Source organism: Periophthalmus magnuspinnatus, chromosome 15 (assembly GCF_009829125.3).
Source record: "Periophthalmus magnuspinnatus isolate fPerMag1 chromosome 15, fPerMag1.2.pri, whole genome shotgun sequence".
NCBI classification, from domain to species: Eukaryota; Metazoa; Chordata; class Actinopteri; order Gobiiformes; family Gobiidae; genus Periophthalmus; species Periophthalmus magnuspinnatus.
In genome coordinates, this window is record NC_047140.1 from 24050023 (window position 1) to 24077999 (window position 27977).

The window sequence follows — 27977 nt, forward strand, 5'->3', positions numbered from 1 at the left end:
TCTGACCTTTAACTAGGCCTGCTTGTCTCTATGGTGATAGTTTAATGCCATATGTGGAACACTGTCAACACAAAGCAATAACATCTCCATGGAGACAAGCGGGTGGCCCCCAGCAGAAAAGTAACATGGCACACCTTTGCAAAACCATCTTCCCTCTTGGATAGTTACTGAAATGTAAATGTTTCAAAGCTGTGTGGAGTTAGATGAGCCATGTATTTGTGTTTGACTTGTATTTGAGGACATATAGGTGTGCAGTGTAGTGTGGTTCTAATGACAGACAACCCTTTCACCTGCACCTGTTTCATTATAGGTGCTGTGCTAATTACAGACCCATGTGTCACCCCTCAGTGCTGAGTTCACTGAGCCTTTTATAATGAACAGAAATGACTACACTTTCACCCTAACTCACCTCTGTACCGCATGCTTCATTAAAGACAGAATACACAAGCACAAGTTTAAGTATCTTTTTAAAGTTTATTTTAAAAGATAGTCAATGGATGTTTAACTCCATTAGGACTAGTTAGTGGTCCTGATGCTAAAACATAAAGACCTTTAATTAAACCCTACATGTATTCTACCTTCAATGGAAAATATGGTTATAATATTTTAATGTAAATAGCTATGCTGTCTCAATGCAATTACTGTCCAATACTAAAATGTATGCGAGTGTCATCTGTTGATTTAGAAAGATCAACAGTGACACCTGCTGCAAAGATGAAGAATTACAATAAACAAAACAAAAAAAACTATTATTACTGCTGCTCCTCCTCCTCCTCCTCCTACTGCTACTACTGCTGCTACTACTACTACTATTACTACTACTGCTACTACTACTACTGCTACTACTACTACTACTACTACTACTACTACTACTACTACTACTAATAATAATAATAATAATAATAATAATAATAATAATAATAATAATAATAATAATAATAATAATGAAGTCATGAAACAAAAAGAGTAAATGTAGTTTCACGTGTTGAAGTCCCTATGACTGAGAAAGATCTACTTCCAAGGTAGAAAAATACAATACAAAGAAAAAATAATACATCAAAATAAGAGCTATACATTTTCATTTGCCTACTAAAAACAAATGATTTAATGAACTACTAGACCTGGAGCGTGACTAAGTAATTAAACAAAAATAGAAAAAAGAAACCTCGTCACAAAATGACGACCATCTTTCTTCTGCTTTATTTTGAAGAGTAAAGGAAGTTGTATTTTATGAACATGGGATGTTTTATTTTGAAGGTGATATACCGGAAGTGGGTTTGTTGACGTGGACGCTGCTGCATTTGCTCGATTCGTTTCGCTGGGAAATGAGTTTTTTCTAGTCACTGTCTCTCTTCACAAGTGTCTTTTACAGCGAGGCCTTTGTATCGGTAAAGTATGCAACGATTTTATCATTATTATGGTCTGTGTTTATTTTGTGCGGTAAATTGCTATCATAACATCTCTTTAGCTAGCCTAATGCTAATGTTTTGACCTAAACATTTATGGTATATACACACAAATGTTGCTATTTTATTTTACAATGCTAATACGGAATAAGGTTGATTAAAATCTTGCACTTTATGAATTAATTTGCCTTTTAAAACGATTACAATACGAAGATAAGGGCACAGAAATAAAACAGAAGTAAAGTTGCTGAAGTGGGGATTGCTCTTAGGAAAGTTTGAGGTTAAGATGTTTTTTCTTGGGTCAGCATCATGTGAACACTGTTCCTCATTAGTTACACACATGATGGTCTAGTACCGGAGGAGACTTGGCATGACAGTCATCCTTTGTACCTCTTAAATGTTTAAGGTTATTGCTCTGTATTGTCTTTGAAGGTGGTGAAACCTCATGACTTTCTTTAAACATACATGTACATTTGTGTTGATGGATATTTGTCTTTATTTATACAGGGAAAGCCAATAGGGAGGTCTCAGAGTCTTCTTTTCATAGGTGCCCTGTTCAAATACAGAAAAATATAAACAAAACAAATAAGTACTAAAGTCAATTTAAAACATTTAAAGTTATAAATGTTTATCACCGGATTATTAAATTGTATTTGTGGCACCTGAATATCCAGTTTTGCATGCCCTTATAACCAAAAGCTTTTTTCCACATGTCAGGTCTGGAGCAGCCAGTCTTTAGACTTATACAATCATGAGATCTTGTATTAGAAATTCCCGTCTCAATGTTCAACAAACAAGTGGCATATTCTGGAAGTCTATCAAGTAATCCCTCCATAAATAAATTTTATACAGTGTTGTTTTCTTTGAACAGATGGCCATGGCCAACCTACTTTTCCATAGAGTGTACAGTGATGGGTTTTTAATTTTAATTTAATTTAATGAAATGAAGGGCTGAGTGAGGGTTTCAAAGTAGAGGCTGAAGTCTGCCTGTAAATTATATCTCTATAATCCAGTACAGAAAGAAAATTTGCTTGAATAATTTAATTTCTGTAATTCAATGTTTGTTTCTGTAATAAAATTATAATTTAGATTTTAAACAATTACATAATACTGAGAGATGTATTTTAAAGGATAAGTTTTCATCAAGCCAAAACCCAAGATTTATAGGCGATGACTCTTTAAATCAACCGCCTAAATGTACTATTGAGTTTATAAAGATTTGTAGCTTGTGCATTACTTAAATGTTTTGTAAGAAAAAAAATATTTTCTTTTTTTTTTCCATTTTATTTGCATTCAATTATAATTACAGATTTTGGGGGAAATTTGGGGTTTTATTAAAATTTTGCTGCAGTTTTAAGTCAAGGCCCTGAGCAGCACCTGTTTAAGAATGGCCTACAGCCACTAGCTCGTGCTGGCTCACTCAACTCCCAACCCTGCACCTGAGCGCTGGCACCATTTAGTTTATTTTTCTCTAATTTAATCTCGCATCCTACAACAGACTATCCTGCACCTACAGGCTGACATTTCTGCACCTCATTAAACTACCTTAAAGTATTAATACATTTTGTAAACAAATACTAATTTAATTGGCAACTATTGTTATGTGTATTTTTAGATCACATTTTAGAGCCAGGTTATGACAGGTTGGGGGCTCATGTTAGGGGACTTTGAGACAAATGTATTATTTTTAATTTTTATGGATCTTCTTTTGTTCTTTTGTTTGGTGTTTGAGCGTGCATAATGTGACTTAGTTCTGTGAGTGCAGGAACATCCTCCTGCATTGCTTTTTTGGTGTGTTTTCCCTGCGGGAGATCCTTTGGGTGCGTCTTCCTTTGTGGGCCAAAGGCGGGAAGAGCACTTTTGTTTGTTGTGTGTGTTGACAGTGAGGGAGTGAGCCGTACCTCAGTAAGACAAGCTGAGTAAAGTGTTTGACCTATGTGCACCCCTCGTCTACAGACTGGGGTCCCAGTTACGCACAGAGGCTTTGCCCTTTTGCCTTTGCCTATCTGTCTTTGCATCTGTGTCACCGTCTGCACTTTATCTTGCACTGATTTCTGACTGACTTGGGTGTTTGATTGGAGAGAAATGGTGAACATTTCTGACTTTTTTGAGTCTTCATCTGAGGAGTTTTTAACTTGATGTACAAAAGAGTAATTGCTAGAAATAGGCAAACACAATAAAACTTAAATTGACAGTAAACGATTTAAGGAAAATGTAAGGGTCATATTAATTGCTAATTTGATTGAAAATGGAGTGCTTGAGGATAAATCACAGGTTTCTTTGCCCGCTGGTGAATGCAAACAAACTAGATATTGGCTGGAAATTATTTAGCCTACATTTTAGTTGTCCTACCTTTTTATGTAAAGGCAAAACATGTGCCGTTTTCTATAATTCTGGTATAACTGCCATCTGAATTGATAAATTAAAAATATGTTATAGGTGTTGAATTAAATACAGGGCAGCTAGTAAAAGAAAATGTTAATCAAGGTCATCAGCTCCTGTGGACTTCTTTGAGTCTAAGGACCGCAGTGCATTTAAGACCTCCATTTAAGTGAAAGGTCTTGAAGAGAAAATCTGCCTGCTATCTGCCAGAGGTTCAGATTCAACATAATCAAGATCAGAAGGATCACCGTTATTATCCAAAACATCACCTGCAGATATAAAATGCAGGTATTAAAAGCATCACATATTTCCTCTTTAGAATTTACAATAGCTGAACACAATAAAATGCAATAAATAAACAATAAAGTGATATGACGTGACCATCCATGCAATGTAAATAAATCATAGAGCAATATACTACTATGTTGTGATGTTTCTTGCTTCTGTTCTGCAATCTATATCAATAAAATGGTTTTACTGTTTTGGTGTGAAATGTTGCACGTAGGTCATGTTACAAGTCAGTGTTAAGTCAGTGTTTATTTTAATTAAATAGACTTGTTTTTTTCCTTTTTCAGACTGATGTCCCAATGAATACTATGGCTTGAAAACGGACAAGTTTCTACTAGGGCTGGGCAAAAAAATAAATAAATAAATAAATTGATAAATCAAATTTGAAGTTCAAATCGATTTATTTGGAAGAAAATAGATTTTTATTTTTTCCCCTCTTTTTTTACATTGAAAATTGCATTGAAAATGCAAAAGATGCTCCTCACTACAGTCACAGGGAGCAGAGTTTAGCACAGGGCCATGTGCTGACTGCTTTGTTTTATCTCATTCATAGACGATTTAGCCGAGTGGCCAATGGGTTAAACATGATCTCTTCCGAATACAATCATTTTAGTTTTGACAATTTTCTGTAGTTTACAGAACATTGACAATTTTATTTTTAGGCAAAATCGCCCAGCCCTACTTTCTATTTTATATGAGAACAGGTAAGTTCTGCTTACTTTGTAATCATTGTAAACATTAACCGAGAACTGCACAGGTAAAATTTTCTCATTACAAATAATTTGACCATAACAGTATTTTTATGGGCATTGACTTTTTTTTCTTGTTGAGGTATATTTTTGGTGGTTTTGTGATCTTTTATTTTTCAGATACGATAACCATTGTCACTGTCATAATATATATATATATAAAAAAAAATATATATATATGTCCAAAATAGTTCAAACACTACACAGTAATGATGTAAACTGACATATTCTTATAACTTGTATTCTCTTTTAAAAGGTTTTCCCTCAACATAGTACCAATCATTTTGCTTCTAAAATGGAGGCTACAGAACCAGTACCAAGTCTAAACTCGGCCTATGTCCCCTCTGCTTTGGTGGACAATGACTCTTCAGAGGAAAATACAGACCAAAGTTTAACTGCGTCTCTGCTGCCCAATCACTCCCCTGTCCCTCTACCTGTACACTACAGCCCCAAAGACTCCTATAATTTAGTCTACATTATCTTCTTCCTAATGGGCATTGGCTCCTTGTTGCCCTGGAACTTCTTTATAACAGCGAAACACTACTGGCTCTACAAACTCAGTAACCACAGCTTTCCCAACAAACCAGACGAGGAGCGGTCCGAACTCAGCGTAAGTGTGATCGATACAAATGACCATAGTAATATAGGGATAAATAATTACATAAATACTATTTATAACCCCAGTTCAAGGGTACACCACCTACTTATTCAACTTGCACTGACAGGCTCTGAGTTCTGTCATGCTTTAATAAATTCCAGAGAAGGTGATTGTAATCAATACATAAATAGAACAATAGTATAATACAATATACTATATAAACCAGTAATTTCATATAAACCATGAGAAGTCTAAATTAGTAGTCTCATTACATGTGTCAAAAATACTTTCACAAGTCAGAACAATCATCTGCAGATTGTATCCTAAAATTGTTTTTCCTTTGAACTAAATATGCTGTCTTTATGTTTATGTGAATGTCCACTTACTCCTGCATGTCTGAACATAATGTCTCTTTCAAGCCTAGGCTAGCAATGCATTTGTGTTATTTGTGAGCATGTATAGTATAACTAATGTCATCTATCAGAAGTGGACAAATGGTCATGGTCCCTTACATTCTTTGCAGATGCTACATAAAGGAATGCATGACTTCTGCTAATCACACTGCCCTTTCGCTTCCTTTTTCTGAGCTTGTAAAAAGTGTAACTATGAAGTGCAAAGCTTGTGTAAAATCTTGTTTTTGCTTCCGTTTCAGGACTATTTTGAAAGTTATTTGGCCATCACCTCCACTGTGCCCTCTGTGCTGTGTTTGATACTCAACTATGTCCTTGTTAACAGGTTGGTTTTTCTCACGATAACATTATTGAGTTTGTTACAATGACCCTTTTGTTGTATCCAAGCGTTCACAATGTGACTTTCCTTAATTAGATCTTTTTGAGTTTCATCTGGACTTTCTGTTAATTTTTACCCATGTTTACAAAGCACATCTATCTTGTAATAATTTATTTCAGTATTTTAATTATATGTAATCTATATATTTTTTCAGTAGTATTGAAACAGTTTATTGTACCCATTTGTTTAGTTTATTTATCAGGGACAATGCACTCAAAAATATTGACCTACACATAGAGCTAATATGTTTGTGTCAGATTATAGCAAAATAGCAAATTTCCACCTTCAGCCCCTGGACAGCCTGATGTCATAAACGGCCTACATGCCAATAAAACACAATGTATATTAATGGCATCATTCATCCAGTAAATCATGTACATGCTATGAATTCAAGTGAGAGGTGTTCCTGAGGCTTATGGCTTTATAGGGGAGTGATGACTGACCAAAAGAGGTTCTGCATCTTGGAACACTGCACTCTCCTCTGGCTGTCAGGAGGTGGCCGGTGCCTCTGCTTGTTGAAAAACAGCTGATTGGAACCCGTCCACTTGAGATTGATAATCTGCAGAACCGGGATTAAGATTCATTAAGATCCATGTACCTGCACAACAGTAGATCCATGTACAGAACGGTAGCATATTCCCAATTTGCTGCTTTTAGTTTATGGAAAACTCAAAAGCAAAACTCCCAATGTTAGTTGTGCATTTCAGTTGTCATGAAAATATAAACGTATATATAAACATTTTATTTTTGAATCCTTAAGTTTTACTATTTTTTTCTTGAACAGGTTGTCTCCAAAAGCGCGTATACTGTCCTCCCTGATTGTGATCCTGGTGATCTTTGTAGTGACCACTATCCTAGTGAAGGTGGACACATCCAACTGCACCACAGAGTTCTTTGTGGGAACTTTAGTGAGTGTGGCCATTGTCAGCGGAGCCTCAAACCTATTCACTGGCAGCGTATTCGGCATCACAGGGCACTTTCCCATGAGGATCTCCCAGGCTCTCATCTCAGGTACACACACAAAAGTATTGATGGTTCACAGCCTGTTTATTGAGGACCATTGAAAGATACAATATTTCATTTTGAGTTGATCATGTCTGTTGCAATGGTGCTAGATTTTCATCACTCTGAAGCTTTTTTTTTTCCAGTGAAAGTCTGAAACACATGGAGACAATCCATGGTTTAGGCACACATGAAAAAAGTACAAGAAGTGATTATGACCATAATGGTTCATTTTATCAATTGACTTAATACAAACTGTGCAACAGGATTTTGTTTCGCTTTGAGGGACAATAATGGTCACATCCATAGATTGTAGTTAAAATGTAGTTGTTAATAAGTCATTCTCAATTGAATTCCAGGTAAAATAGTGAAAAAGCAAAGAAACAAGTTTTGAAATCATAATAATTTAAAAGTGTTTCTCACACAATGCAGGATAACCCATTTTCTTTCTAGTGCTCTACATTGACCACTGAGTGTGTGCTGTTTCAGGCCAGGCCATGGGAGGAACTGTGAGTGCTCTTGCGTCGATCATCGACCTCGCAGCTGCAAAAGATGTGACTGACAGTGCCCTGGCTTACTTTCTGACAGCAGACGTCTTCATCCTCCTCTGCATCGCCACGTACCTTCTGCTGCCCAGACTGGAATATTCAAGGTCAGTGTGACAAAGGACTGGCTAAAATTGAATAGTCAATTAAATTAATCAAGTTAAACAAGAGTTCATAATTGGGGCTGTGCAACTAATCAAATTTTAATCAAATCAAGATCCAATCATTTCTAATCATCAGTGATCAGCTTGTGGCTTTTTAATTGAGAGGTCGACAGTCAGTCAGTAAAAGAATTCTAACTTTGAAGGAAGTTAAAGTTAAGTGGCACTGAATTTAAAAACCTATCTCTTTATGCTTGAAAGAATATCAAATACCATTTTTATATGTTTTTAGAAAAATTATCAAATCAAAATTGTCAATTGTCAATCAATTTAGGGGAAAGAATTGTTATTTATTTTTCCCATTTCCCAGCGCCATTGATAATACTGTTGTTCAATAGTTATAACTTTTCTACCTGTTTTAAAACCAACCACTAGATGGCATGGCTGCAATTTACAAGGCATGTATTTTTCAAGTATTTGTCAACAATAATTCAAGCAAAAAGACACGAGACAAAAAGACCAAAAGAGGCAGGTTCTTAGCTGTGGTGAAAAAATTTTACACCTAAATGGAAAAACAAACACAGTAGCAGGGTATTAATAAATAACATTGTTTTCCTTATCTCTTTTTATTAGACACTACTGTTGACCGCAGAATGCTCCAATTCAGTTGTGATCAATGAGACGGGGAGCAGAGCCAAAGTATCTACCCCACCTCTGCAGCCCATTCTCAGAAAGACTTGGGTCCTCGGTCTGTCTGTCTTCTATGTCTTCTGCATCTCCATCACGGTCTTCCCTGCAGTGTCCTCTGGGATCCAGTCTGTCAACAAGGACAGTGGCAGCCCCTGGACCACCACATACTTCACGCCTCTCACCAGTTTCTTCCTCTACAACGCAGCAGACTTTTGTGGCAGACAGGCGACAGCTTGGCTACAGGTACCAGGACCCACCAGTCGGGTTTTGCCTGCTCTTGTCCTATGTCGCTCAGTTTTGGTACCACTCTTAATGTTTTGTAACTATCAGCCAAGGGACTACCTCCACTCAGTGTTATTCACACATGACGCATTCCCCATAGCCTTTAACTGCCTCCTAGGACTTTCCAATGGCTACCTTGGTACTCTGCCAATGATATATGGGCCAAAAGTTGTGTCACGAGACTTGGCAGAAGCCACTGGAGTTGTAATGTCATTCTTTCTAGCATTGGGACTGGCAGTTGGATCTGCCTTCTCTGTACTCATTGTGCACTCTATCTGAATACATCTTTATTCAGATACAGTGCACAATGCACTGTTCGGATTTGTAATGTGGCATAGCTAAACATTGTTGAACCAAATAGACTCACCAACTTAAGTGAACTGGTAAAACTTTAGCTACTGTTATGACCACAGATGTTGATTTTAAGGTACCGATAGTGCTATAGGTGCTACTGATCAAGAAGCATTAGTAATGTAATTGTGTACATGTTTACATGGATCAGCATGTCAGTCAAATTGTGATTTCATTTTGACCTTCATGCATTTGATCTCACGTTGTACTTCTATTTTTAGAAGTGTTATGGTAAATGTGAAAAAAAAATGAATTAAGATTTGTAATTGGTCTCCATTCTGCAATAAACTTATCAGTGCCAAATAAAGTACAGTACTTGTTTGGAGTCAAGTAACATTGTAACCAACAGTGGGGAATATACTGAACTGCAAAGCTAAACCAAAAAAAAAAGTTGCCTCAGAGTGAAAAGAAGCTTGCAGTGTAATCTTCCACACAAAAGGTATCATTTCTGTACTTTTTGGTCAGTACAGTGCATTTACAAGATATACACTGTGTAACCACACCAGGTTGTAGCCATGACCCAATTTCCATCCGTTTTGTCCCAGAGTCACTCATTTATACACCAGTGTACATTGACAATGGGAGATAAGGTGGATGAAGCAGAGCCACTACTCAACATGGTCATCTTACCATCCACTACTAACCAGGCCCAATTATACTTTTCAGGATCTGACAGTTATAGTACATTTTTGATCAGTTGCAATGTCTGAATATAACCCTTCCAAAAAAAAAAAAAAAAAAAAAAAACCCACACAATTTGTATCACCCACATTTTTAAACCAGATGTGTGTACAATATCCCCTGTTCAAATTCAGTTTACAGTTTCCTTCCTGTAATCCAAATTGCAACCTTAACAGTAAATAAAGTTTAAAAGTGAGGGGGAAAAAAAAAAAAACACACACACACACACAATTTAAACTTTGATCACTTTATTGTTAAAATGTATGTTGAATAATGGATGATTTAGGGTTTGGAGAATAAATGGTTTCGACCTGACTAAAAGGATTATAAAACAGTGCAAACAATGAGATGAGAAATTTTCAGACCCTTTGACAAATTGGAAATCCTATAATGTCACTGTAATGCCTTTCATTATACACTGAACATATGCATTTCTGAACAGTCCATGTTGCCAAAGAAAATGCAATTGCAAACTTCCAAAAGTCAACGTGAGGTGCTCTTTCACATAGTAAAACTATTTAATTTCTTTATATACACTCAAAAACAAGATTCATTTGCCATTATAACTTGCAGAAACAAAAACAAAAAACAAAACAATCCAGTGAAGTTTTGTTGCCATAGCAGAAGATTTTTGCAGAAAGAAGCATTTGGCCTCTGGTTCCACAATCACAGCTCTCAAATCTGTCTGGAAACACATTTAGTCCCTTTCCACTCTGACATAATTAAAAAATATCCCATGTTAATTTACATGTTTAATTCAATAAAAAAGACAAATTAAAAGTGGAAAGCAGCTACAGTATTTTTTTTTTTTTTTAAATTCCCAACATATAGGTCAGTTTTTGGCAACTTCATCTACCACATGTGACGTCTGCAGTGCTCCACAGCCTGAAACAAAGACACAGGAGTTTTTACAGGAATAAACAAGAGATTTGTTATGAAAGGCTTTATAACCATCATACAGTTTTATGATCACAGACGTTTATTGTAAGTAACTCTTAACTGGCTACCAATTTAATAGCTTTAATGCATGTTAATATGACTGAGATAATTAACGGTATATATTGAAAGAAACTTTGCTTCCACTTGTTACTTTAGAATAAAGTCTATCATTCATCATTTTACAAATAAGTAAATACAATAAAACGTTTTGTTACCGTCAAGGGTTATTCTAAAATAGTTTTTGGAAATGGCTTAAAAGTCATGTCTTACATTGCAGCGAGTGGCCGTCTCCATGCTCTGGCACCAGAATTTGGGTCCCCAGCTGCACTGCTCTGTTCCCAGCAGCCTCTTCACAGCTTCAGGGCAGGCTCCCACTTTCTGTTAAAAGTGCAGATAAACAAATTTTGGCATGCAGACAATAAAATTTGTGTTTATTTACTAGGACAATAAACATAAGTCTTGCATGCAGATATTTCTGTGCTGAATTTTAGCAGTTCCAGTTTTTAATTACTTGTATAAATCCATATGGATTAACCAACCACAGTGCTTGTAGCTGCAGCACTTTGACACAAAATGACTTTTTGGCTGAGGTGCATGTACACAAGACATAGACAACACGCTTTCTGACTGGCCGTCAGGTGTGTCACGGAACAGCACTTACCATACACACAAACTCAGGATCCATCATTTGAAGCAGAAGTTGGATAAGCACTGGCTCATACTGCTCGATCAGCTGGTTACACTGTTGAGGGGACATTCAAGTTACAAAACTGAACAAGCAAAATGTGGTACTTTGACTCTAATAAGACTGACCTCGTCCTGAAAAGAATCAGGCAGGAAATTGCAGACCTTCTTCACTGCCTCTTCAATCTGAGCCTCAGTGGCATTCTGCTCCAAAATTCCATCGATGTAGTTCACTGCCAGTTTGCACACGTCACAGTATCCCCCAACCTTGAAACGAGTCTGATCGATAGCAGCTAAGAGGAGAAAAACTATCTCATTATTTTTGAAGACTTACAGGAATTCTAATAGTCAGACCATGTTTAGTAGTATTGTAGATCTATTAGTTAAAACTAGACATGTGCATTTACTCAAGATGCATTCATTTCCAATAGTAAATGATCAGCACTTCCATAGCAAATACTCTGCCAGTGAGTAATTTTGACTTTGTGTTAAGAGAAAAAGATTAAAGTTGGTATTGTTCAGAAAAATAATACTGAAAGCCATTTTATTTGTCAGCTCCAAAATAGTGATACATTTTATATCACCCACTTGACTAAATGAAACTATGTAAAGTCAAAGGAAGATGAGACTGCAATTTTAAAAAGCTGGTCACAAGATATAGTTATACCCAATATTTTTCTTCACACAATTTTAACTGTTAAGTAAAACATACCAATATATTTGCCGCTGGAACCGGAGCAGAGTGCCAGAACGGTGCAGACAGTTTTGGGGTCGGCCTGCTGCACGAGGAGTTCAATAATGGCTTTGCCGTACGTCTCAATCAGGTCCTGGCACTGTGCGGTCAGAGAGGAGGGCAGCATTGTGCACACCTTCTCTACAGCCTGAATCACCTCCTCCTGAAGCAAAAACAAATTATATTCATTGATGCATAGACATCCAGGAATAAAATGTATCCCCCCCCCCTCTAAATTACATAAAGCCATTTTAGTGTTAAAACAATTATATGCAAAAAAAAAAGTTAGTTGGTTAAATCAAGTATTTACCCCTATTAACGACTGCTATTGCGCAAATTATCTTTTTTGGTTACGATATAAATTTATGTATCCCACCTCTGTTGTCTCGTCTTCCAGCATTGCCTCCAGCTGCTTCATCACAAATTCACAGATCGCACATGTTGGGGAATCACGCACTCTGATCATACGCTGAAACACATTTTTGTTTAAATATAAAATTGGTCTTTTTTTTTTTTTTATAAATCACATTACTCTGTATAATTTTTAAAAGTTCACCTTGTTGCCCTCTACTTTTGTGGCAGGGACCATCTTGAAAGCCGGGATACTTTTAGCAGCAGGTTTGGTCATGGCAGGCAGCAGACCCAACATTGGGACAGACTTCTTCATAGAACTGCAGAAACCAGCGTCGCAACAGAGCTCTTTTGGATCCTAAAGAAAAAACAAAAACAATTTATTAGAACAGGTTTCAACTAGACTTAACTTTATGGACAACATATGATTGACATGAAATTTCACTACATTGCCACCCATGCAACAGGCAGCAAACTATTAGCTTAACATAAACCATTTTGTTCACAGCCGTGGGTTTTACTAGACAAGCATTTTAACATGCACCAACTTGCGCAATGAGTAAATATTCAGACATGAAAATTTGGTTAGTTTAACAGACATTCAAACATGAGTTATGGTTTAGTAGTGGGAGATGTTGGTAGGGGTAGGAGTAGTAGTAGTAATAGTAATAGCAGGTTATAAAACAGTGCTCACTTCAACTGCATCATTAACATGCATGTCTACACTTGGATAAGTAACACCACAAGTGACCAGCACTAGAAGCAGGAAATTAAGAGGAGGTTACAGGCTTAAAACACACAGACCTACCTTTTCCTTTGAGGGGGCACGCAAACACAACCCAGAGCAGAGGAAAACAGAGCAAGAAACATGAAAGAGAAGGAGAAGTGGAGTGGAAGAAAACAGGTGAAAAAGAACGTTAAACTGTACAAATAACTCAACTGGTCACAAGCCAGTAACTGTTAAGTTTGAATTAGCATAGAATTAAATTACTCATGACAAAAACTGGGTTGTGATCAAAGTCATAGCATTGAGGCTTTTGAACAAATGAAACCAAATTCAGAGATGATAAAAGATGACTGAGGAATGGAGGACTTGCCATTGACAGCAACTGCTCAACAACAAGCGGTGCATACTGGCTGATGTACTGCTTGCACTGCAATAAGAAAAAAAAAAATATTTTAAAAACTTAGAATTTTACACATGCCTTTTATGTTATCTTAGTTTATATTTTACTAGTGTTATTCCTTATGTTAAATTAAAAGCTCACCATATCAGATAGACCAGGTCCCAAAAGGTCGCACTGTTGCTCGATTTTGGCAATCATACTATCGACATACGAGCTGTTGCTTTTGATTGCTGCTTGAGCATCTGTGATAAACTTGATGCAGTCGTCACAAACAAGGTCATTATCCTGTAGGAAAAGAATGGAATAAGCATAGAGTTTACCAAATACAGCACAGAGTTAATTTTACTATATTTTGTACCTGTTTGGACGTTTCCTTTTTGGGGCTCTCCTGGGGGTAGAGGAGTTGGGGTATATTGAGCAGCAATGGGCTAACAGCTTGGGACAGATCCACTTGGGGGATTTCATTGGACTGGAGTCGTTCTTTGGCCTGTACTTCGGCCAGAGCAGCTTCCTCAGAGCGGCACAGTCCCATCGCTCCACACACCACACCGGGATCTGACTACAGCAACAAAACAAGTCATCAAACTATATGTGGTCTTAATATATAAATCTAAGAAAATAGTTTAATATATGGAAATATTAAAAACCTTGCAGCATAATAGAGTTATGACAGTGGTAACTTTAAATATAAAGTGATACACTGCAATCTGATGATGACTTTCATTATTGTCAATATCACCCACCCCTTATGTACCAAATTATTTACCATGTTTCCTAAAGCTCATTATTCATTACTTAACTGCTGAGAAAACAACTATAATCCTTTAATCTCAGTGGGAGTGAGTGATGCTTTTGGGAAATGAGAACGAATGCAAATCCAGACAATACGATAGAAACTTCAACATATGACAAACAAGCACAGCTGAACAATCCCCTTTAATGACAGAAAATAAACCTGTGAACTAATGTAAACGTGCTCAGTCACAGGGTTTAATCACACAGAAGGCACTTTGTTCCCTTTACCAGGGCTCACTTCTGCATCAATAGCTCTTATTCAGCTGCTGCACTTTGCACAGTGTCACTTCTCTTTCACAAAATGAGCAGATTGGCTTGGGACTAAATGCATATTCCAAATAGTTTCAAGATGATGCACAATGAGGAAGTTACATTTATTTTATACAGTAGTAGTTTAGCCCTAATTAATTAAACACTGCCTTTTAGACCAAAAATAATCATAAATTTTTACATTTTTGGAAAGATTCTCCAGTTGAATAGCCTGTATTCAAACGCAGTAGTATTTGCTACAGTTTCAAGATTTTTTTATTTTTTTTACTAGGACAATAAAGCATTTTGCTCCCATTTTTCCCCTGCTGTTAAACATGGATGAAATTACATTAGGTTCAACTGAATGAGAAATTTATGGACAATCTATGCTTACCAGCTCTCCAGTAATGATACCAATCAGGATGGGGTAGTAGCTGTCCACTATCTCTTTGCACTGTGCAGTCAAGCCCTCGTCTGGGATGAGCTGGCAGGCTTTCTCCAGGTATCCAAGAATCTCACCCTTTACACAGAAAAACACAGGTATGTCATTTTCATAGTTTGTCTCATAAAAATAAGCAGATGTGATTTTTTTTTATTAATTAATATGTCTTTACCTCTGTGGCATTGTCCTTCAAAATCTGCTCAACCACAATGGCAACTTCTTTGCACAAGTCACATGGTACAGTTTTCTGTAAGAGCAAGATTAAAACATTAAAGGCCAATTAAGGTGTAGTGAGGGGTTTGGTGTTCGGGTTACGGTATTATTTGAATATTATAATTAATGATGACTGACTTAGTAACCAAGTTTTTTTTTTATTATTGAATAAAGTGTTGCTTTATCAAGGTGTATTAGGTGCAGTTGCGCATCACCAGATTGACTGAATAAAAAAAAAAAATAAAATAAAAAAAACAGGGCTGTAACAGATTAGAGTCGTACCAGCTGGGGTTTATTCCATACGTTCTGTTGACAATGAGGCACAGCTCCACAGAGAGAGGCGGTCTTTACATTCTGACACCAGTAGGGGGGGCCACGGGCGCACTGCTCTGTTCCCAACAGAGGAGTAGCTACAGCTGTAAACAAACAAGGCATATATCCAGAACTCGAGTCAGATTATACAAAAGGTCTAGAGACCAAACAAAAGACAATAGTTTAACACCAACTTTCTGCTTGCTACATGCTCACTCGTCTTGTGACTATTAGTAATTCACAAACTAAGGAATTTCTGCAATTTGAAACTACTTGATAAGCCAGTTATGCCAGAGGAAAAAAAATACTTTGATCAGACTGATAGCTTTCTACAAATTGTCACTGCTAATCCTGCTGCACCTTGCCTCTTAAATTTTGTATGCTTAATACAATAAAACATCACACCATTTGCTCATGGAGTTGCACTTTAAAAACAATACAAAAAACATAAGATCATATTTGAATGAAATTGGATAATAACATAATATTGAATTGTGTGTTGTGAAGTAGGGCTGTTTGATATGGTGGTAAAAAAAAATAATAATAATAAAATGTAACCATCATCCAATTGCTGTGATATCATTTTTAATAAAATAATATTGTGATGCAGATTACTTCAGTTACGTCTTCAACGCAATATAAAAGACATTAACTTTTACATAAATTATGGTAAAAACCAAAATAGGTTCCAACATTTATTTTTGGACATATTATCCATTCCCATGTTGAAGTCAAGACTGAATGTGTAAAATATTTCACTTATCTAACCGTCAGCTCCATAAACGCAGGAATTCACAAAAACTTCAAGCATTTGTAGAATATCAGCAAGCTTTTAGATAAAACCCTATACGAGTAAGTTAAGATCATGCTTGACAAACAATACTCAGCCACTAGAGTGGCATGAAACGTCATTATAATTCATTCCAAAGGAGTTACAACACAGTCACATGATAGCACAACAAGCCATCCTCAGCACAGACTACATGTTAAGGAACTGTAGTTAAAACTTTACAGTGCATGGCTTCTTGTGCAAAACTTTTGTTTCTTTTTCATTTTACTAAGCACTGTCACAAAGCAGACACTAGACCTACAAACTTGGACAAAACGGTTATGGGGAAGGATATCAAACCAATAAAGAAGTGAAAGATAAGTGCAGTCATGTGAAAAAAGGAACTCAAATCAAAAAATTTGTAAAATGGGAACTAAATAGCATAGAAACTTATGTTTGCAAAAATTGACGACAGAAATGTACAAAAGTAAGGCATTGTTCACTTTCAAAGTCACATTAGAACAAGAGTTAGTACAGGAATAAAATACAGAACTTAAATTGCCTTTAACGTTAGAACAAATGTGGAACCAAAACATGTATATTCATTTACATATTATTAATATGTAGCCAACCTACACAGCCCGTTTATGTTTAAGGCTTATAGGGTTGAGGACAGCATTCAATAAATTGGACCATTTAGTGTATATTAGCTAGCAGCTCAATGCCTTGATACTTGTATTTAACCAACTGGTGAGATATATAGAAACATAACAGAAAAAAAGGTTTCCGGTTACAAATCTTACATTAAAAACAGTTTTGATTACTTGTAGCCATGTTTACCGTTAGCTACCAAGTGGCTATGGCTAAAGCTAATGCTAACACTCACAACAACACACAGGACAGAATGTGCAAATGTGATTAAAAGACAGCTTATGTAAAAATCTAAATGAAATAAAGCGTAGTCTGAACTGTAAAACCACCTCTTGATTTATGGTGGAAAAAGGCGTATCAAACGCTTCCGAAACAATATTTTTTTTTAAACTAGGCTATCTGCTTCCGCGTTTTTATTGTGAAACGCACTTAGTTGTACAGTAGACTAAGCACTACTGTAAAGGCACTACTGCTTTACTGACATCGTATAAAACATAGACGTACGTAAACAAAATGCTGATATTTACCCGAAGACACGAAGAGCAGAGTTAGAAGCAACATGACTCCGCTGTTTACGCCGTATGAGTGGAGAGACAACAGCCTTGTTCAGAGAGTAGTGTTGTACTGCAGACTGAGTGCTCAAGGGCCTTTATCAGGTCTCAGTCAGCTGATCCAAGACATGTGACTGTGACTCGGATATGAACCAGCACAACTGACAAACACCAGTAACAAGAGGACAACCTTCAAACCACGTGCAAAATTGATCACTTATAGACAGTTATAGGGGCAAAGAGCAATACATTTAAGTGCTTGGCTTTAAGTTACTATATAGTCTACTTGTTAAACTGTGTAGTGATGTTACACGCATTTTAAGCTTGATTGCATGTATGAATACTGAATACTGTTGCATTTATATGCTGCAAAGTGAGCAAATTTAAGTAATTTATTAGAATTTTCACCTTCTCCCTCAAAGTAACTACACTACACAGGTATTTTCTTTTACTAATATGTAAACAAATATATGTATTTAATCAAGCTAAAAAATATTTAAATATATGAATGTATTTAATATTTTATAAACCTTGTGTGAGTCAGATAATTAGGAAACAGTCTCTGCAACATTGTAATATGTTGAAACAACATTTAAAGTACATTTGATGGTGTTCCAGGTGCACCATGTATCTTGTGAATTTCGTTGTTTGTTTTTTTTTAAAATTTACAACACATTCCAGTGCAGCACAAGGTAAAGGGCTCAGTTTCTTATCTTGACACTGGTCAAGGCATCTTCGGTCTCTAAATATGGTAACAACCATAGACTTGAATTTAATATAGGTACATTTCACTGGATCCCATGAATTGTTGTTTCCCAATTCTTAACCAGTTAAAAGAGTGGTGTTTCGATCCCAGCTCAGACCAGTGCATACTACCGTTGTGTCCTGGGGCAAGACACTTCGCCTTCATGAGGTGTGTGAGATAGGCGATAGTTGAAGAGACCAGAAGCAGTCACATTTCTGTCCATCAAGCCCAGAGCATCTGTGGCAACAGAAGTACTTTATGCTCCGATGGGTAATTCACTTATGGGAAAAAACATTAAAAGACAAATAGAAACATTACAAAAAGCACAATTTAACAGCACAAATTAAAACATAATGCACTGGGAATGTGGTATGTAGAAATAATTTATTTGTAAATCACACAAAATGGAAAATATAGACAAAACAATCTGCCGTAAGGAAGAAATACCTGTAAAATAAAACCAAAACAGTCGTTAGGACATCATTGCGTTATGTTATCTGCTAAGTTTACTCTACCGCTAAAAAAACGTTATAATTCATAAAATAAATTGAAATGTCTTGGATACGTGATTTCAATTTTTAAAATAACATTATTCCTCACATGTCAGTGTCAGAATCCACAGCAGCTCTGACTGGGACCCTTTTCGTCCTTCTTGAGCAGCACAGAGGGCCTGACCACGTCCACATCTCGATTTAAATGATCCATTAAACTCTTCAAGATGCTGGGGGAAGCATAGAAGTCCACAAGAAAGTACGTGCCCTTATCGTGCTTCTGGTTGTGTTTAGACATCTTATAAGGCAGCAGTCTCTCTCCCAGATTCTCCAGATCTCTGACCACAGCGCCCCTCTCCATCAAAGTCTCCACCGTCCGCCGTACAACAGCCGCGGTCTCAGGTCGCTTCAACGCCTTCAGGATGAGTGCTAGTTCGTAACGAGGCATGACTTTGGTGCAAAAACCAATATACGGTTTATTAACGCGCCTAGTTTAGCAATTATGAGTTGCCATGGACAATTTAAAACAGTTAAGAGTCGTTTCTACACAACTCTGCTTGGACAAGAGGACATGCGGGGCGACGCACGCTAATGACGTATAAATGGTGTGCCCGCGTGCAAAAAATAAAATAAATAAATAAACACACACCTATACATTAAATCATTATATGTATGTTATTTATAGAAAGAGAAATAGATATAAAATGCAGTTGTATGTGTTTTAATGCGTATTTTAATAGTTTACTCAATGTGTGCATGCGTCTCTAGACCACGCCTTTCTTCACTTCCGGTCCTTCCTTCCAGAACAAGCGTGGGGAAGATGGCGTCGCAGAAGTCGGTACCGAGCGATTTGTATAAATGCGTTTATTCCTTTTTAGTGGAAAACAAGTTCGCTAAGGCGGCTCAGCAGTTTCTTAAACAGACTAAAGTGGTAAGTGCGTCGCTGAACTGAAGTGACACTCCATGCTGAAAGAACACTCTGTGCCCGGGGTCCGAGTGCGTGAAGTTGTGTAGTAGGAGATGCACACGAGGACCCTTAAATGTACAGATATGTATGCACGTGGACGGGCACATGGATACAGTTGCTCTCTCTGTGTCATTATGCAAGCAAAAGCCAATATATTTTAATAAGTTGTATTTTGACTGTATAGTATTGAGATTGCAATTGGTGGATGCAATTACTACAACTGAAGTATGTTTTTGATGATATCCATAGAATGCCCAGGATCCAAATGAGGAACGTCTTGAAGACATCTACACCTTCTGGGTGAAGTAAGTTAAATATCAGCACATTCACCTTGTATATGTTACTTCTGTCCAGAAATCTAATTTCATTCTTTTCTGTTGAGATCGCCGGAGTCCAAAAAACGAAAATTACCAGGGAACCAAACTGAGACTGTAAATGGCCCTTCTGCCAAGAAACCCAAACCCAGTACTGAGAGTTCCAGCGAGTCAAGCAGTGAGGAAGAGGGGGCTGCTCCTAAACCTACACCTAAAGCAACACCAACTACTGGTAATATTTAGACACAATGTATTATTTAACGCCCATCACATGATCTGAGGCATTAAACAGGCATATTAATTCACACAGCTAAGATTGCTCCTGCCAAAACTGCAGCAAAAGCTGACCCCAGCAGCAGTGAGGATTCTAGTGATTCTGAGGAGGAAGATGCAGCTGCAAAAGTAAGCTTTTTTTAGTCAAAGCATAGTGATTGTTGAGGAAGATGTTTTAAAACTCTGTTGTTGTGGTTAAGACTCCTGCTAAGATCGCTCCTGTAAAACCTGCACCTGCTCCGGCTGCTGTTAATGCCAGAAAGAAAGACACAAGCTCCAGCAGTGAGGAGTCGGAGGAGGAGGAGGAGGAGCCAGTTAAAACCCCAGTGCAAAGTGAGTTGGTTACTATTATCCATTTGTGGGTGAGTAGAAGTTGTCATAATCTTTATAATATTCTACTAGAACCTATAGGTACTACTGTCACCCCGAAGGCAGCAGCTGCCAAACCTGCTACCCAGCAGAAGCAGGAGAGCAGCAGTGATGACAGTTCCTCAGATTCAGAAGATGACAAACCAACCAAGGTCTGTCATTTGGAATAGAGGTGTTTAGAATACATTTACTTTGAATTTAATTTTGTTGTATTATTTGTTACTTATTAGGCTCAAGTCAAACCTGCCCCAGTTAAAGTTGCAGGTGCTGCAGAATCGAGCAGCGAAGAGTCGTCATCTGAAGATGAGGCTCCTCCCAGTAAAAAGCCTAAAGCTGGTATGTGTTGGTTACAATATAATGATAGATCCTATTTTATTCATGTTGAAAAGCAGATTAGGGTGTGAAACTGATGCGTTTTGATGTGTTTTGAAGGTGTGTACAGTGCAGTTCCACCTCCCACTTCAGTTCAGGCAACTCCTGCTGCGAAAAAAGCCCAGAAAGAGGACTCTGACAGCAGTGATGACAGTAGTGATGAAGATGAAAAGAAAGTAGCTGGTGCGGAAAAGTTCATACCATAAACAATATTCTGTTGAAACCCTTTTTGACTGATATTTACTGTCACAGCTAAACCTACAACAAAGGCAGTTGCTGTCCCCAAACCTGCAGCAAAGAAACAAGAATCCAGCTCTGACAGTTCAGGTATTGTTTGTTTGCCTCACATTTTATTAATCATTTTTCTGAGGTTTTAGGCTTGTTTCTCTGCCTGAATTAAATTTGTTTGTTTTTTTTGTGTGTTTTGTTTTGTTGGCGCATTTATAAGTTATCCTTCCTGTTTTTAAAGCCCACATGCCGTTTACCATTATTAGTGCGTCCTTTTTAATCACATTTCTTATGCAACTCAGATTCAAGTTCAGATGAGGATGAACCCCCTGCTACTAAAACGGCTGCCAAAGCCACACCTGCAAAAAAGCCTGTCAAACCTACACCTGCTGCAAACCCATCCACGCCAGCCACTAAACCGGCCCCTGCTGCAGAGAGCAGCTCTGAATCAAGTTCGGAGGAAGAGGAAGAGCCCCAAAAGCCTGCAGCAAAGGCTGCCCCAGCTAAAGCTACTCCTGCTAAACCTACTCCAGCTAAAGCTGTGCCTGCTACAAAGGATGCATCCTCCAGCTCTGGTAAGGGGGAAAATTAAAGTTGCATTACACTGTGTCCTTTTCTATTGTTCACGCTCATTTGTTCTGTTACAGAATCAGACAGTAGTTCTGACGAGGAAGAGGAGCCAGCAAAGCCTGCTGCGGCAGTTCCACTAAAGCCTGTAGTATCTAAACCACCCGCCAAGAAGGAGGAGAGCAGCTCTGAAGAGTCTTCCTCTGAGGATGAGGAGCCTGCCAATCAGAAACCTGCATCTAAAGCTTCCACTCCAGCAGCAACGGCTGCCGCTCCTGCTGCTAAGCCCACTCCTGTTGCAGCAGAGAGCAGCTCCGATTCTGACTCTTCAGAAGACGAGGAGCCCGCTAAGGCTAAACCTGCGGCTAAAGCCAAACCTGCGGCTAAAGCCAAACCTGCGGCTAAAGCCAAACCTGCGGCTAAAGCCAAACCTGCGGCTAAAGCCAAACCTGCGGCTAAAGCCAAACCTGCGGCTAAAGCTAAACCTGCGGCTAATGCTACACCTGCACCTACAGCAAAGGCAGCTGACAGTAGTTCAGACTCTGATTCTTCCTCTGAAGATGAAGCACCAGCCAAAGCTCAACCTGCATCTAAACCTACAACACCGGCAACAAAACCTGTCACTGGAACCACAAAAGGAGCAGCTGCGTCAAAGGCTGAAGAGAGCACCTCGGACTCCGACTCTTCTGAGGATGAAGAACCGACTAAAGCCAAGCCTGCCACCTCTAAAGTTGCTACGCCTGCTGCTAAAACGGCTACACCCAAAGCAACTACACCTGTGGTTAAAGCTGCAGCAGCAAAGACGGCTGACAATAGTTCTGACTCCGACTCGTCCTCTGAGGATGAAGAACCGGCCAAGGCCAAGGCAGCTACACCTGCAGTTAAAGCAGTTGCGGCTAAAGTTGCTACACCTAAAGCGGCTACACTTGTCTCTAAAGCTGCAGCAGTAAAGACAGCCAACAGTAGTTCTGACTCCGACTCGTCCTCTGAGGATGAACAGCCGGCTAAAGCAGCTACACCTGCTCCTAAAGCTGCTACACCTAAAGCACCTACGCCTGTGACTAAAGTTGCAGCCAAAACAGCAGAGAGTAGTTCTGATTCAGACTCGTCCTCTGAGGATGAAGAGCCAGCCAAGGCCAAAACTGCCACGCCTGCAGGTAAAGCAGCTACACCTAAAGCAGCTACACCTGTGACTAAAGCTACAGCCAAAGCAGCAGAGAGTAGTTCTGATTCAGACTCGTCCTCTGAGGATGAAGAGCCAGCCAAGACCAAAACTGCTACACCTGCAGTTAAAGCAGCTACACCTAAAGCAGCTACACCTGTGACTAAAGCTGCAGCAAAAGCAGCAGAGAGTAGTTCTGATTCAGACACGTCCTCTGAGGATGAAGAGCCAGCCAAGACCAAAACTGCTACACCTGCAGTTAAAGCAGCTACACCTAAAGCAGCTACACCTGTGACTAAAGCTGCAGCAAAAGCAGCAGAGAGTAGTTCTGACTCAGACTCATCCTCTGAGGATGAAGAGCCAGCCAAATCAAAACAAGTCACTCCTGCTGTGAAGGGCACTCCTACTGCTAAAGTGACTCCAGCCAAAGCTCAGGAGAGCAGCTCTGACAGTGACAGCTCTGACTCCGAAACTGAAGCAGCTAAACCTCCTGCAAAGAAGGCTGCTGCTCCTGCACCAGGTAAAAAGAAGGCTGAGAGCAGCTCTGAGTCCGACAGCTCAGACGAGGAGACCAATAAGCCCCCTGAAAAGTCTGCAGTGACTAATGGCAAAGCAGTGAAGCCCAAAGTGGCACCTCCAGCCAAAGCTAAAGAGAGCAGCAGCTCTTCAGACAGTTCAGAGGAAGAGGAGGCAGAACCAAAATCAGCCACTGCCCCCACCACACCCACAGCTAACGGTGAGGTTACCAGTATAAACTGCTCTTTGGCTTGTTCTCAGGTCTTAAACATGGTCTCTGCCTTTTTCTTCAGGTACCAACAGCAAAAGGAAAAATGATGACGACTCATCAGAAGAGAAAACAGAAATAAAAACGCCCCAAAACAAGAAGGCAAAAACAACACCTCAGACATTTCCAAAAGCCCATAAAGTATGTATGCTTCCTTAACTGTCTTGACACATATAGCCTTTCACAAAGCAAAGTGCACAAAGTAACATCAAAGTGTAATTATTACGAATTGCTTGCTAAAAAATAACCAATATTTTGTTATTAGTCTTCCAACATCCCTTTCCGTAGAATAAAGGACGATGAAATAGAAGTGGATCCTCGTTTAGCAGACAACTCTTTTGATGCAAAGGTGAGTGGAAACAATTTTTTATTTTTTATTTTTTTAGTTGTGATGCAGATTTTATTTGTAATTCTGACTTCTTCCAGTATGGAGCCAATGGAGACTGGGGTCAAAAGGCTAATGAAGTCCTAAAGTTCACCAAAGGAAAATCGTTTCGACATGAAAAAACTAAGAAGAAGCGGGGAAGTTACCGCGGTGGTGCCATCTCAACAACAGTCAATTCAATAAAGTTTGACAGCGACTAAGGACACTTTCGGACCGTTTTCCTCCACTTGAACTGTACCTCTGCTTTCCTGTCCATAAAACTGGATGAACACTGAGATGCCACAATGGCATCTATCAACGTTTATCAGTCGGCTATCAAGTTTTTTAAACCAGTGGACAGGAGGGGTGCGTCTTATATACTCGCAAAACATTCTCATTTATAGCCACTAGGTGGCTGGAGGCCATCTAAAAACTTTGTAAACTTGATTTCGTATATAAAATAACATTTGTATGGTGATAGAAAAGGAAATTACATTTTCTCCTGGGGTTTTATTTCAATGGTCCTTGTGGGTGCTTCATTTGCCCAGTTCTTGTTTTCCATCTTGTAAGTGTACTTCTCTTTAATTACACTAAATGTTAGTTTTATACTGTATTTATTTGAAGGTTTTAGTTTCACTTTGGGCCTGTATGGTTATTGCATTCTTAATGCTTCTTTGTCCTAATGTTACAAGTGATGTTGAACTTCAGAAAATGAGCCATATTTGTCATTAGAAACTTCCGTTTGCAATTTTATTCATGTAATTAAAGAAAAATAACTTGTTAAACAGGTAACTAGTGTCTTGTTTTATGCTAAGTATTTTCTACTGTTCAGTAATCCCTGGTCTTTGCAGAATATGTTGATGGGGCATATGGCTAAGAGCTTCAACATGTGGGTGTAAAGTTGGGATTAGTTGACTTGGCGTTACCCCAAAGGCTCAAGGAGGAAATTCCCATGCACCGAGGTCAAACTGTTAAACACTGAACGCGTCAAGATACACAGGCACATGAGAGTTTATAAATCGAGTTACTGTGTTACAAGTTTTTTAGTGTCAAGTTCTTAAGTGGCCACTAGATGGCGTTATTGTATCTGCTCTGATGACCTTAGTAACTTGATGGACCGGTAGTGATAAGGGAAATCCAAACAAGCATGGATCTATTAAAATGAGCCAACAAGTTAGTGAAATGTATTTACCAACTTAATGCTCACTTTACTGTTCCAGTGTTGGTAAGGGTTGATAAGAGTTAACAGTGTCAGGAGCTGGATGCACGTCTCGCCTTGTTTCCATCTTGGAGAAATAATTGTATTAATATTTAATCAGCAGTCAGCAACTTTCCAGCAACAACCTTTTATCTCCTGTATAATTAGCTGAAAATCCAATAAGTGTAAAATGCTTATCAACTCTGTGTCAGACTAACTTTAATGAGCTTTCCTTTTGTTTTCCACAATCCACCAACATTTGAATATTTAGGACAGGCTTTTGAGACATCTTTGAGATTTGCGTTCTCACAAGAAGATAAGTACTGTATGGGTACTATGGGTACTACTGTGCAGTTTGTGTCCTTTTAGTAGTTTATGTAGGACATTTTACTCATAATGCATTAAGTTTGATGCAAGCTTGACCAACTGAAAAGGCCCTATACAAGACAAATGTACTATTATTAATTTTACAATACACACACATATATATAGATAGAGATAGATCATGAGAGATAGATAAAGATATAGCTAGAGATAGACATAGAGATAGATCGATCGAGATAGAGGTAGATAGAGATATAGAGATGGCTAGAGAGATAGATCGATAGATAGATAGATGGATAAAGATACAAAGATAGAGATATAGATAGATCAATAGAGATAGATATAGCTAGAGATAGATCGATCGAGATAGATAGATATAGAGATAGATATAGAAATAGATAGCTAGAGAGATAGATAGATCAATAGAGATATAGAGATAGCTAGAGAGATAGATGATAGGTATAGATAGAGCAATAGAGATACAGATAGATATAGCTAGAGAGATATAGAGATAGATCGATCGATATAGAGATATAGATATATAGAGAGATAGAGATATATAGAGATAGATAAATAGGTAGAACTTTTATCACACTAACATTATTTGTAAAACTACTAAAACATACTTAAAGCACTTAACATTTACTGTCTATGAATGTAAGTTAGTCTCAAGCCTCTGCAGCACAGGGCAAGTCCAGGACGTTGCTGGACAATCTTTTAATGGGTGGCTCCGACTGAGGACTCCCATCCCGTCCATTTCAATTAGACGAATCTGCTGACTGCACACACTCACACGACGATACTACGACCACCACACTCAGAGCAAGAGCGCGCTATCTGCAGAAATGGGTACACTGTATTTTATTACTCGTAACAAATGCCAAACTCAATGTGCCATAAATTTGTCTTGCTAATTACCCCACGCTTTTGCAGCACCCTGTAGAGACTGAAAACATGACAGGACAACAAATCAACTCTGGCAGAGCAGTGATGCATGTGGCCAAGAGGAAATAAAAGATGATCAGAGAGAGATGTATACTTAAAAACTTCTTTACTGCAGCTGTTTTCTTGCATATTAAGTGTTCAGAGTGCATTAATAAACAGAAAATACACATAATGCAAATACAGGGTGTGATTACGGGGCAAATGGATAAGACAAATTGCAATGACAAAGACAAATACAATAAGGCCATTTTCAAAAATCTGAGGGTGTGTTCACACTTATGAATTTAGAACTAAAACAGGATTAGACCAGAATTAGACCAGGACTAGACCAGGACTAGAACAGGTCCAAACTAAATCTATATTAGGATTTAACTGAGCATAAACCAGGACCAAACCAGGACAAGTGTGAAGGCACCCAATATAGAACAGAAATTCTACAGAACATACACCAGATAAAAACAACTCCCCACATGCCTTTTGATAAAGTGGTAACAGTAATGTTGTCCTTAGTGTTACAAAGAATGCTTTCCCCAATAAGACAGTCCCCAGCCCAGAAAAAAGAAAAAGGTTGAGTTTGAAACTTTTCGCAAGGTATGTGTTTAAACTGCTTGTGTATTGCTTGTGTTATAATGTAGTTTTTTTTATATTTTAACTCCTATAAAACATTTTCTCTCTTTTTATACATTTTAAATATACAAACATCCTGGCATCGTAGCCCAGAAAAACACTCTTGACTTAACGATTTTGCATCAGCATGCTTGAGTGAACATAGCTTGGACTTCACATGCTTAAGTTGAAGTCGTCCCTCTTTAGCTCTTAATAAGCTTTTATAATATTGATAATATTTGTAAAACATCCTTGGTACTGAATGGTATGATAGAGTCCATTTGTTCTGCCCCCTCCTATGTTGTTATGTCTTTGGAGAGGCAAAGTCCCATGCGGTGTCCTGTGCACACTTCCACATGGCCCGGACCAGTCGAGTAAAGCCCATGTCTTTTGGTTTCTCCAGTCCGCGCATCAGCCTCTGCTTCATGATGGCGATGAACTCTTTGTTACTGAGCTCTCCGTTCCCTGAAGAAGACAGAGGACGGACGGCAGCATGATGAAATAATAGGAGAAAAGACTGTAATTAGATGAGCTGAAGAAGAGCTGATTTCAATGTCAGATCATGAGTTTTACAAGTAATGATGAGAC

General features: G+C 38.2%; 5 protein-coding genes across 7 annotated transcripts in view; 2 read left to right on the top strand and 3 right to left on the bottom strand.

Annotated features, from left to right (window-relative positions):
* The first annotated feature begins 1326 nt into the window (after positions 1 to 1326).
* slc29a3 (solute carrier family 29 member 3) lies at positions 1327 to 9490 on the top strand. The gene is made up of 7 exons (XM_033979909.2): positions 1327 to 1388; positions 4364 to 4780; positions 5082 to 5435; positions 6076 to 6158; positions 6997 to 7223; positions 7704 to 7870; positions 8494 to 9490. The coding sequence occupies exons 3-7, from the start codon at positions 5121 to 5123 to the stop codon at positions 9109 to 9111; spliced, it is 1410 nt and encodes a 469-aa protein (XP_033835800.1). The 5' UTR covers positions 1327 to 1388; positions 4364 to 4780; positions 5082 to 5120; the 3' UTR covers positions 9112 to 9490.
* A 608-nt stretch (positions 9491 to 10098) lies between these two features.
* psap (prosaposin) lies at positions 10099 to 17793 on the bottom strand. The gene is made up of 14 exons (XM_033979903.2): positions 17657 to 17793; positions 15680 to 15813; positions 15357 to 15431; positions 15137 to 15262; positions 14057 to 14257; positions 13840 to 13983; positions 13669 to 13725; positions 12777 to 12929; positions 12597 to 12689; positions 12200 to 12383; positions 11617 to 11780; positions 11465 to 11545; positions 11074 to 11181; positions 10099 to 10749 (listed from the first exon to the last, which is right to left on the bottom strand). The coding sequence occupies exons 1-14, from the start codon at positions 17688 to 17690 to the stop codon at positions 10717 to 10719; spliced, it is 1587 nt and encodes a 528-aa protein (XP_033835794.1). The 5' UTR covers positions 17691 to 17793; the 3' UTR covers positions 10099 to 10716.
* Positions 17794 to 18798: 1005 nt separating this feature from the next.
* mrps6 (mitochondrial ribosomal protein S6) lies at positions 18799 to 19485 on the bottom strand. Its single transcript, XM_033979914.2, has 2 exons — positions 19026 to 19485; positions 18799 to 18872 (listed from the first exon to the last, which is right to left on the bottom strand). The coding sequence occupies exon 1, from the start codon at positions 19362 to 19364 to the stop codon at positions 19035 to 19037; it is 330 nt and encodes a 109-aa protein (XP_033835805.1). The 5' UTR covers positions 19365 to 19485; the 3' UTR covers positions 18799 to 18872; positions 19026 to 19034.
* A 210-nt stretch (positions 19486 to 19695) lies between these two features.
* On the top strand, positions 19696 to 25106 carry nolc1 (nucleolar and coiled-body phosphoprotein 1). Of its 2 annotated transcripts, none has more exons than XM_033979893.2 (14): positions 19696 to 19847; positions 20133 to 20188; positions 20266 to 20429; positions 20508 to 20599; positions 20671 to 20803; positions 20873 to 20991; positions 21070 to 21175; positions 21272 to 21394; positions 21464 to 21538; positions 21742 to 22014; positions 22087 to 23904; positions 23978 to 24093; positions 24218 to 24301; positions 24379 to 25106. In XM_033979893.2, the coding sequence occupies exons 1-14, from the start codon at positions 19737 to 19739 to the stop codon at positions 24535 to 24537; spliced, it is 3429 nt and encodes a 1142-aa protein (XP_033835784.1). In that variant the 5' UTR covers positions 19696 to 19736; the 3' UTR covers positions 24538 to 25106. The 2 variants fall into 2 exon arrangements, 1 of the variants encoding a protein (XP_033835784.1); XR_008648976.1 differs by having other exon boundaries at positions 19713 to 19847; positions 23978 to 24097; positions 24379 to 24516.
* Positions 25107 to 26702: 1596 nt separating this feature from the next.
* Positions 26703 to 27977, bottom strand: part of micu1 (mitochondrial calcium uptake 1) — a 38093-nt gene continuing 36818 nt past the window's right edge. Inside the window, exon 8 of one of the 2 annotated variants that reach the window (XM_055227179.1) lies at positions 26703 to 27854. In XM_055227179.1, the coding sequence (XP_055083154.1) occupies positions 27694 to 27854 (161 nt within the window). In that variant the 3' untranslated portion in view covers positions 26703 to 27693. The remainder of the gene's footprint in view (positions 27855 to 27977) is intronic. The other variant, XM_033979479.2, reaches the window with a different exon arrangement.